Raw genomic sequence first — 11811 nt, 5'->3', positions numbered from 1 at the left:
CCTGAGCCTACTACCCCTGTAGGGGATGTTGCTGCTCCTGTAAGCCCATTGGTGTCTGATAATGAGGGAGAGGCTAAAACACCAGCCACATTGTCCCGTTTTGATCCACTCTCCCCACTGTCAAATGGTGATGCCAGGAGGGATGTCCGTTTAGCACAGTTCCAACTGGAGGTGGAAGAGAGAGCCCAAATTAGGCGAGAGACTCTCCAGTTGGAGATATGTAAAATAGAGGCAGAAAAAGAACGAGAACAACGGCATTTGGAGATGTGTAAAATTGAGGCAGACAGAGAACAAAGGCAGTTGGAGTTCAAAATGCGCCAGATGGAACTGGAGGCAGAGACAGCGAGGCTAGCCTCAGGTCCTACAGTGCCTGTTTGTGAGCCGTCCTCACCTACTGTGTCCTCAAACACGTTTGACATTAGTAGGCAGATTGCCTTAGTACCTTTGTTCAGAGAGTCAGAGGTTGACTCCTATTTTTGTGTATTTGAGCGTATAGCCGTAGCATTGAAATGGCCTGAAGAGGTATGGTGCCTATTACTTCAGTGTAAATTAACTGGTAAAGCCCAAGAGGTTTTGTCAGCGCTACCTCTGGAGGACAGTTTGAATTATGAAGTGGTCAAAGCTACTGTTCTTCGTGCCTATGAGCTTGTGCCTGAGGCATACCGACAGAGATTTAGGTCTCATAGAAAGTCTTCTAGTAAGACTTATGTGGAATTTGCTAGAGACAAGGGAAATCTGTTTGATAAATGGCATGCTGCTAGTAAGGTAACTGATTTCAACTCTCTCCGGGAGTTAATCTTGTTGGAAGAGTTTAAAAATTGCTTGCCCGAACGCATTGTAGTTTACCTAAACGAACAGAAAGTATCCTCCCTGGCAGAAGCGTCTGTGTTGGCAGACGAGTTTGTGTTGACGCACAAGAGTGTGTTTTCGGCTCAAACTGAGAGTAGAGTCACTGAGTTTCCTACCTTTAGCCCTAGTCGGCCAGCAGTAGTATATCAAGCACGCCAGAAGAATGAGCGTCCCTGTTTCTATTGTCATAAAGTAGGACATATGATTAATGATTGCTTCCTGCTTAAACGCAAACAAGGGATGCCTCTTCGTGCCAAGCCACCAACAGGTGTTGCTCTAATTCGTACGGTTGTGAGGTCTGAAACAAAACAGGTGCCTCAGGGTAACTGTAGTTTGAAAGTCTCAGTCCCCGACCACAGTTATGAACCATTCATTTTCGAGGGGTTTGTGTCCCTAACGAATGACGAAGCGTCTCAGCGACCGGTTAAAATCCTTAGAGATACTGGTGCGGCGCAGTCGTTTATATTGTCAGATGTGTTGTCCTTATCTGACGATACATACTGTGGTTCCAGTGTGTTAGTGCAGGGTATTGAAATGGGTTTTGTCCCAGTGCCATTGCACTTTGTGAAAGTACACTCTGAGTTAATCAGTGGAATATTCAGAGTGGGGGTACGCCCTATGTTGCCAGTGAAAGGTGTGACCTTTATAATGGGTAACGATATTGGCGGAGGAAAGGTAGTACCTGTATTGGAAGTATAGGATAAAAGTGACCACTCTCTCTCGAATGAGCTGGCACAGAGTTATCCACATGTGCACCCCGCTTGTGCTCAGGCATGACAAGAGGGTGACGTGATAGATTTGTCGAACACTGTTCTGTTCAAAGAGGATGATCAAGAGGTTGGCCATGGACAGGTGCGCCCTGTTGATGGCAAGGTCTTGGCTATAACTGCATTCCCTGCCCCTACCACCAGACGAGAGCTACGCCGCTTTTTAGGGATGGTTGGCTACTACCGTAGCTTCTGTAAAAATTTCTCTGCGGTAGTTGCTCCATTGACCGATTTGCTTAGTCCAGCTAGACCATTTGTGTGGTCCTCTGATTTTAAGAGAGCTTTTGAATCAGCTAAAGCACTCTTATGTAGTACACCTGTACTTGCTGCTCCAGATTTTGAACAACCGTTCAAACTTGAGGTAGATGCTAGTGCCAGAGGTGCTGGTGCTGTTCTACTGCAGCAGGATAAGAGTGGAGTGGATCATCCCGTTTGTTATTTTTCACGTAAATGTAATAAATGTCAAACAAACTATGCGACAATAGAACAAGAAGCTCTTGCTTTGTTGTTGGCTCTGCAATACTTTGAAGTATATATTGGTTCCAGTGCCCTACCCGTGATTGTATATACTGACCATAACCCCTTAGTTTTTCTCCACCGAATGTACAACCAGAACCAGCGCCTTATGCGTTGGGCGCTGATTGTACAAAATTATAATTTGGAGATCCGCCACAAAAAGGGTTCTGATAATGTGTTGGCAGATGCTTTGTCTCGTGTGTGAAAATGATTTCTGTATGTTTTGCAAGGTTGTTGCTTTGTTGTGAGTATTCATTGAAATACTGTAGTCGCAACCCCTAGGGTTGCTCTTTTAAGGGTGGGAGTGTTACGGATACAGTTATCCTGTGTGTGTGTGTATCCTGTGTGTGTGTTTCTTTTCTCTCCTTCTCCCCTCACAGGTGAAAATCATCACTACCCAATCAATCAATCATCAATCAGAAGACACACCTCCTCCTACTTCCTACCCTATCACAGTTCCTTCCCCATGGTTTAAAAACCCCATCATTTGTTTGTTCTATAGCTCAATCTCTAGCTCAATCTCTAGAGCAATCTCTCTGTAAATGCCATGTCTGTAGGTCTCTGTGTTTCACTCTCGCTTTGTGTCTTAACCTCTCTTTTGTTTAAGCACCTCCATAGCACTTTGTCATCACCTGTGAGTATTGTTTTTGGTTATGGTGTTTGTTTGTTGCTGGTGGGAAAAGGGGGAAACCAAGACAAGTCGCCCATGGGCATACACTACCCGTAGGTGAACTTTGTTAAATACACTAGTTAGAACTGGGCGGACCACCCACTGTATTTTTGGTTAGTTAGTTAGCTGTTGTTAAAGTAGGCTAGTCTAGCTTAGGGGTGTTTTGGATGCTTATTGTTTCTTTCCTTGGGTCCAGCTCAGCCCCTTTTCCTGCTCCCCCCATTACCGTGTGTTTATAAATAAACCTAGAGTTTGACGGTAGATTTCTGTTGTCGTGGTTATTTCGTGCACACTTTTACTTTGTCACAATAATAATTTGCATGAGTTATGTTACGGGTCTCATTACCATCCCCCCTAGACTGTCGGGCCAAAAGGGATTCGTAACAAGTGTCCTTCAGTACCTCTTCAGAACCCTTTCAGAGTCATTCAGTACCTCTTCAGTGTCATTCAGTACCTCTTCAGAACCTCCTCAGTGTCATTCAGTACCTCTTCAGTGTCATTCAGTACCTCTTCAGTGTCATTCAGTACCTCTTCAGTGTCATTCAGTACCTCTCCAGTGTCATTCAGTACCTCTCCAGTGTCATTCAGTACCTCTTCAGAACCTCTTCAGTGTCACTCGATACCTCTTCAGTGTCATTCAGTACCTCTTCAGTGTCATTCAGTACCTCTTCAGTGTCATTCAGTACCTCTTCAGTGTCATTCAGTACCTCTTCAGTGTCATTTAGTACCTCTTCGGTGTCATTCAGTACCTCTTCGGTGTCATTCAGTACCTCTTCAGTGTCATTCAGTACCTCTTCAGAACCCTTTCAGTGTCATTCAGTACCTCTTCAGAACCTCCTCAGTGTCATTCAGTACCTCTTCAGTGTCATTCAGTACCTCTTCAGTGTCATTCAGTACCTCTTCAGAACCTCTTCAGTGTCATTCAGTACCTCTTCAGTGTCATTCAGTACCTCTTCAGAACCTCTTCAGTGTCATTCAGTACCTCTTCAGTGTCATTCAGTGCCTCTTCAGTGTCATTCAGTACCTCTTCAGTGTCATTCAGAACCTCTATTGTCATTCAGTACCTCTTCAGTGTCATTCAGTGCCTCTTCAGTGTCATTCAGTAACTCTTCAGTGTCATTCAGTACCTCTATTGTCATTCAGTACCTCTGAATTGTAATGTGGTATGGTGGCCATTGGCTCAACTTACCCCATGGCCATTGGCTCAATTTACCCCAAGGCAAATATTTGGACTATATTAGCCCTCACAGCTACAAGGATGCACTTTCATTCTAGGTTTAGGACCTGATATTGTAGCTTATAGAGACCATAACTGGTTTAGGACCTGATATTGAAGCTTATAGAGACCATAACTGGTTTAGGACCTGATATTGTAGCTTATAGAGACCATAACTTGGTTAGGACCTGATATTGTAGCTTATAGAGACCATAACTAGGTTATGACCTCATATTGAAGCTTATAGAGACCATAACTGGGTTAGGACCTCATATTGTAGCTTATAGAGACCATAACTGGGTTAGGACCTCATATTGAAGCTTATAGAGACCATAACTGGTTTAGGACCTGATCTTGTAGCTTATAGAGACCATAACTGGTTTAGGACCTCATATTGAAGCTTATAGAGACCATAACTGGTTTAGGACCTCATATTGAAGCTTATAGAGACCATAACTGGGTTAGGACCTCATATTGTAGCTTATAGAGACCATAACTGGTTTAGGACCTGATATTGTAGCTCGTATTGAAGCTTACAGAGACCATAACTGGTTTAGGACCTCATATTGAAGCTTATAGAGACCATAACTGGTTTAGGACCTCATATTGAAGCTTATAGAGACCATAACTGGGTTAGGACCTCATATTGTAGCTTATAGAGACCATAACTGGTTTAGAACCTCATATTGAAGCTTATAGAGACCATAACTGGTTTAGGACCTCATATTGAAGCTTATAGAGACCATAACTGGTTTAGGACCTCATATTGAAGCTTACAGAGACCATAACTGGTTTAGGACCTCATATTGAAGCTTATAGAGACCATAACTGGGTTAGGACCTCATATTGTAGCTTATAGAGACCATAACTGGTTTAGGACCTCATATTGTAGCTTATAGAGACCATAACTGGTTTAGGACCTCATATTGAAGCTTATAGAGACCATAACTGGTTTAGGACCTCATATTGAAGCTTATAGAGACCATAACTGGGTTAGGACCTCATATTGTAGCTTATAGAGACCATAACTGGTTTAGGACCTGATATTGTAGCTCGTATTGAAGCTTACAGAGACCATAACTGGTTTAGGACCTCATATTGAAGCTTATAGAGACCATAACTGGTTTAGGACCTGATATTGTAGCTCGTATTGAAGCTTACAGAGACCATAACTGGTTTAGGACCTCATATTGAAGCTTATAGAGACCATAACTGGTTTAGGACCTCATATTGAAGCTTATAGAGACCATAACTGGGTTAGGACCTCATATTGTAGCTTATAGAGACCATAACTGGTTTAGGACCTGATATTGTAGCTCGTATTGAAGCTTACAGAGACCATAACTGGTTTAGGACCTCATATTGAAGCTTATAGAGACCATAACTGGGTTAGGACCTCATATTGTAGCTTATAGAGACCATAACTGGTTTAGGACCTGATATTGTAGCTCGTATTGAAGCTTACAGAGACCATAACTGGTTTAGGACCTCATATTGAAGCTTATAGAGACCATAACTGGTTTAGGACCTCATATTGAAGCTTATAGAGACCATAACTGGTTTAGGACCTGATATTGTAGCTTATAGAGACCATAACTGGTTTAGGACCTGATATTGTAGCTTATAGAGACCATAACTGGTTTAGGACCTGATATTGTAGCTTATAGAGACCATAACTGGGTTATGACCTCATATTGAAGCTTATAGAGACCATAACTGGTTTAGGACCTCATATTGAAGCTTATAGAGACCATAACTGGGTTAGGACCTCATATTGTAGCTTATAGAGACCATAACTGGTTTAGGACCTCATATTGTAGCTTATAGAGACCATAACTGGGTTAGGACCTCATATTGTAGCTTATAGAGACCATAACTGGTTTAGGACCTCATATTGAAGCTTATAGAGACCATAACTGGTTTAGGACCTCATATTGAAGCTTATAGAGACCATAACTGGTTTAGGACCTCATATTGAAGCTTATTGAGACCATAACTGGTTTAGGACCTGATATTGTAGCTCGTATTGAAGCTTACAGAGACCATAACTGGTTTAGGACCTCATATTGAAGCTTATTGAGACCATAACTGGTTTAGGACCTGATATTGTAGCTCGTATTGAAGCTTACAGAGACCATAACTGGTTTAGGACCTCATATTGAAGCTTATAGAGACCATAACTGGTTTAGGACCTCATATTGTAGCTTATAGAGACCATAACTGGTTTAGGACCTGATATTGTAGCTTATAGAGACCATAACTGGGTTAGGACCTCATATTGTAGCTTATACAGACCATAACTGGTTTAGGACCTCATACTGAAGCTTATAGAGACCATAACTGGTTTAGGACCTCATATTGAAGCTTATAGAGACCATAACTGGTTTAGGACCTCATATTGAAGCTTATAGAGACCATAACTGGGTTAGGACCTCATATTGTAGCTTATAGAGACCATAACTGGTTTAGGACCTCATATTGTAGCTTATAGAGACCATAACTGATTATAGAATCAAATCAAATTGTATTTGTCACATGCGCCGAATACAACAGTGAAATGCTTACTTACAAGCCCTTAACCAACAGTGCAGTTTTAATTAAAATAAGTTTTAAAATGTGACCTAACTTTCTCACCACTTTTTCCACGTGATTTGTTCCTTCAGACTCCATGAAATGATGACCTCTTTCTAAATATTTGGTCACATGACTCATTTTGTGTGTATGCTTTCCCAGAAACAAGGGGTGGCTCAGCTAACTTACCCCACACACCCCTAAATGGCCTGCTAAACTATCACAATGTAAATGTGGAGTTGGATGCTCCAAACATTCCGTTGTTGCTATGCACACTGTTCTAAGAACACTCTGTGGGAAAACCTGGGTCAGGATGCTGTTTGGCATCTTCTGTGTGAATCCAACCGGGGAAAAGTTCCTGGGGAGACTGTATATATTCCTAATTCCATTCCTTTACTTAGACTTGTGTGTATTGGGTATATGTTGTGAAATTGTTAGATATTACTGCACTGTTGGAGCTAGAAACACCAGCATTTCGCTACACCCGCAATAACATCTGCTAAACACGTGTATGTGACCAATAAAATTTTATTTGATTTGACTTGACCTTGCTTCACCGTAGGGATGGTGCCAGGTTTCCTCCAGACGTGACACTTGACATTCACGCCAAAGAGTTCAATCTTGGTTTCATCAGACCAGAGAATCGTGTTCCTTTTGTCAAACTCCAAGTGGGCTGCCATGTGCCTTTTACTGAGGAGTGGCTTCCATCTGGCCGCTCTACCATAAAGGCCTGATTGGTGGAGTGCTGCAGAGATGATTGTTCTTCTGGAAGGTTCTCGCATCTCGAGAGGAACTCTAGAGATCTGTCAGAGTGACAATTGGGTTCTTGGTCACCTCCCTGACTAAGGCCCTTCTCCCCGGATTGCTCAGTTTGTCCTGGTGGCCGGGAGCCGGGAGCCGAGGCCACTGTGTTCTTGGGGACCATCAATACTGAATACATTTTTTGGGTACCCTTTCCCAGATCTGTGCCACGACATAATCCTGTCAAGGAGCTCTAAGGACAATTCCTTCAACCTCATGGCTTGGTTTTTGCTCTGACATTCACTGTCAACCGTGGGACCTTATATAGACTGGTGTGTGCCTTTCCAAATCATGTCCAATCAATTAAATTTACCACAGGTGGACTCCAATCAAGTTGTAGAAACATCTCGAGGATGATCAATGGAAACAGGATGCACCAGAGCTCAATTTCAATCAAGTCTCATAGCAAAGGGTCTGTTACATTTAACATTTACATTTAAGTCATTTAGCAGACGCTCTTATCCAGAGCGACTTACAAATTGGTGCATTCACCTTATGACCTCCAGTGGAACAATAGTGCATCTAAATCTTTTAAGGGGGGGGGGGGGTGAGAGGGATTACTTTATCCTATCCTAGGTATTCCTTAAAGAGGTGGGGTTTCAGGTGTCTCCGGAAGGTGGTGATTGACTCCGCTGTCCTGGCGTCGTGAGGGAGTTTGTTCCACCATTGGGGGGCCAGAGCAGCGAACAGTTTTGACTGGGCTGAGCGGGAACTGTACTTCCTCAGTGGTAGGGAGGCGAGCAGGCCAGAGGTGTTACGTAGATAAGGTATTTCTGATAAGGTATTTCTGTTTTTAACTTTTAATAAAATAGCAAACACTTTTAAAAAAACCTGTTTTTGCTTTGTCATTATGGGTTATTTTGTGTATATTGATCAGGAACATGTTTAATAACAAAATGTGAAAAAAGGCAAGGGGTCTGATACTTTCTGAACGTACTGTGTGTGGGTGTGTGTGTGTGTGTGTGTGTGTGTGTGTGCAGGATATTGAGTAAACTTTTCATACTAACTGATTAAAAAAAACAAGACATCATGAATTGGTTGAGGCCTTTAATGAATCAGATGTGTTCTAGCAGCCTGTCTGGCAGCTGGTTTGGTTTCAGATCAAAATACCATCAGTAGGCTGTTGCCCACTGCTACAGAGGTCAACTGGCACCATTCACTGCTACAGCGGTCAACTGGCACCATTCACTGCTACAGCGGTCAACTGGCACCATTCACTGCTACAGCGGTCAACTGGCACCATTTACTGCTACAGCGGTCAACTGGCACCATTCACTGCTAGAGCGGTCAACTGGCACCATTCACTGCTACAGAGGTCAACTGGCACCATTCACTGCTACAGCGGTCAACTGGCACCATTTACTGCTACAGCGGTCAACTGGCACCATTCACTGCTACAGCGGTCAACTGGCACCATTCACTGCTACAGAGGTCAACTGGCACCATTCACTGCTACAGCGGTCAACTGGCACCATTCACTGCTACAGCGGTCAACTGGCACCATTCACTGCTACAGCGGTCAACTGGCACCATTTACTGCTACAGCGGTCAACTGGCACCATTCACTGCTACAGCGGTCAACTGGCACCATTCACTGCTAGAGCGGTCAACTGGCACCATTCACTGCTAGAGCGGTCAACTGGCACCATTCACTGCTAGAGCGGTCAACTGGCACCATTCACTGCTAGAGCGGTCAACTGGCACCATTCACTGCTACAGCGGTCAACTGGCACCATTCACTGCTACAGCGGTCAACTGGCACCATTTACTGCTACAGCGGTCAACTGGCACCATTCACTGCTAGAGCGGTCAACTGGCACCATTCACTGCTAGAGCGGTCAACTGGCACCATTCACTGCTAGAGCGGTCAACTGGCACCATTCACTGCTAGAGCGGTCAACTGGCACCATTCACTGCTAGAGCGGTCAACTGGCACCATTCACTGCTAGAGCGGTCAACTGGCACCATTCACTGCTACAGCGGTCAACTGGCACCATTCACTGCTAGAGCGGTCAACTGGCACCATTCACTGCTAGAGCGGTCAACTGGCACCATTCACTGCTACAGCGGTCAACTGGCACCATTCACTGCTACAGCGGTCAACTGGCACCATTCACTGCTACAGCGGTCAACTGGCACCATTCACTGCTACAGCAGTCAACCATTCACTGCTACAGCGGTCAACTGGCACCATTCACTACTACAGCGTTCAACTGGCACCATTCACTGCTACAGCAGTCACTGGCACCATTCACTGCTACAGCGGTCAACTAGCACCATTCACTGCTACAGCGGTCAACTGGCACCATTCACTGCTACAGCGGTCAACTGGCACCATTCACTGCTACAGCGGTCAACTGGCACCATTCACTGCTACAGCGGTCAACTGGCACCATTCACTGCTACAGCGGTCAACTAGCACCATTCACTACTACAGCGGTCAACTAGCACCATTCACTACTACAGCGGTCAACTGGCACCATTCACTGCTACAGCGGTCAACTAGCACGATTCACTGCTACAGCAGTCAACTGGCACCATTCACCGCTACAGCGGTCAACTGGCACCATGATCCACTGAGTTACATGTTCACACATGCTGACACTGAGGAACTGGCCCATTAATCTGAAACTGTTACTTGGAACTTTAAAGGAGCCTTCAAAGGGTTATGGTTCATCAGGCTGATGCAGAGAGGAATGAGTGTGTGTGTGAGAGAGAGAGAGAGGGGGAGAGAGAGAGAGAGAGAGAGAGAGAGAGAGAGAGGGGTCACAGGGAGACATAAACCATTCAGGGTTTCTTTACCTCATCAGGGTTGGCGGTGCAAACATGGTAATAGATGTTTTCCTGTCTGAGTTTGGTTGTGTGTGTATGGTTGTGTGTGTGTGTGTGTGTGTCTGGTTGCATGTTTGTGTACTTGTGAGGCATCTGAACATGCGACCTCAGACAAACTGTTTATGAGGAACTCCCACATGATGTATAGCACATTATAGAGACCATTCCACTGGTTGCACACACACACACACGCACACGCGTGCGCAAACAGTCCGTGTCCAGCTGTTCTTCATTAGGACCAGGTTGTCTGCAGGGAGGATGTTTAATGTTTAACTTTGATGTTTAAAAAAGATGTAGTGATGTCATATCCTGTCCTGTCTCTGATCTACAAACAACAACGACCATTCCTTTACAGTAACGTTTCTGTCTAATGCTGCGTTCATGTGCTGCTCAGAATTATGGAACTGGGAACAGTATGACAGAGAATTATGGAACTGGGAACAATCTGACTGGGAATTATGGAACTGGGAACAATCTGACTGGGAATTATGGAACTGGGAACAGTCTGACAGGGAATTATGGAACTGGGAACAGTCTGACAGGGAATTATGGAACTGGAAACAGTCTGACTGGGAATTATGGAACTGGGAACAGTCTGACTGGGAATTATGGAACTGGGAACAGTCTGACTGGGAATTATGGAACTGGGAACAGCCTGACTGGGAATTATGGAACTGGGAACAGCCTGACTGGGAATTATGGAACTGGGAACAGCCTGACTGGGAATTATGGAACTGGGAACAGTCTGACTGGGAATTATGGAACTGGGAACAGTCTGACTGGGAATTATGGACAAGGAATAGTCTGACTGGGAATTATGGACAAGGAAAAGTCTGACTGGGAATTATGGAACTGGGAACAGTCTGACTGGGAATTATGGAACTGGGAACAGCCTGACAGGGAATTATGGAACTGGGAACAGCCTGACTGGGAATTATGGAACAGTCTGACAGGAAGATGTTACAACATGGAAGCTCATAACAGACGTCTGAAACTAGTTTCTGTTCCAAGAGGTTTTCAGTAGTTTTCCGCTTGGGATTTTTCTTGATAATTCTGAGAGCACATGAATGCAGTCTAACACAATCTCTTACACAGTCTGAGACACAATTGTCTTCTGTCATTATCGGACGTAAAAACCCAACTAAAACACAGTAAATGAGTGATGAAATATGAATGGATATTCATAATGAGGGAGACTAAACTCTAAAGCATGTGGTCCCAGCCCTTGCCCCTGAACTCAGGCCTGGGAGACCCTGCGGGACACGGTCTGGTAGAACACGCCACGCAGCAGAGACGGGTAGTCTGGGACGCGGAACAGGTGGCGCTGGGCGTAGGTGACGTCGTAACTCCTCCCCCTGCTGACCAGCGAGCGCAGGTTGGCCTCGCTCACCTGGTTGCCCACGGTGATAACGTACAGCTCCACTCCCGCCTCTGACACCAGCCGTACGCGCTTCTCCAGCATCGCCTCGGTAACGCCCTGAGATCTCCCGTCAGAGAACAGCACTAGCTTCCTCTTCCTGCCACCTGATGTCTTGAATTGCTCCATGGCGAAGGCCATCGCCTTAGTAACGTCAGTCCCATCATTCTGG

General features: G+C 44.7%; 1 protein-coding gene across 1 annotated transcript in view; it reads right to left on the bottom strand.

Annotated features, from left to right (window-relative positions):
• Window positions 1-8424: 8424 nt before the first annotated feature.
• LOC115124385 (collagen alpha-1(VI) chain-like) overlaps window positions 8425-11811 on the bottom strand; it is a 115968-nt gene continuing 112581 nt past the window's right edge. Inside the window, exon 33 of the mRNA XM_065013855.1 lies at window positions 8425-11811. This exon is cut by the window's right edge and continues 244 nt beyond it. Within this exon, the coding sequence (XP_064869927.1) occupies window positions 11460-11811 (352 nt within the window). The 3' untranslated portion in view covers window positions 8425-11459.

Source organism: Oncorhynchus nerka, linkage group LG9b (assembly GCF_034236695.1).
Source record: "Oncorhynchus nerka isolate Pitt River linkage group LG9b, Oner_Uvic_2.0, whole genome shotgun sequence".
In the NCBI taxonomy this organism is placed as follows: domain Eukaryota; kingdom Metazoa; phylum Chordata; class Actinopteri; order Salmoniformes; family Salmonidae; genus Oncorhynchus; species Oncorhynchus nerka.
Note: the sequence above shows the minus strand (reverse complement) of the source record. Positions and strands in the feature narration are given on the sequence as shown.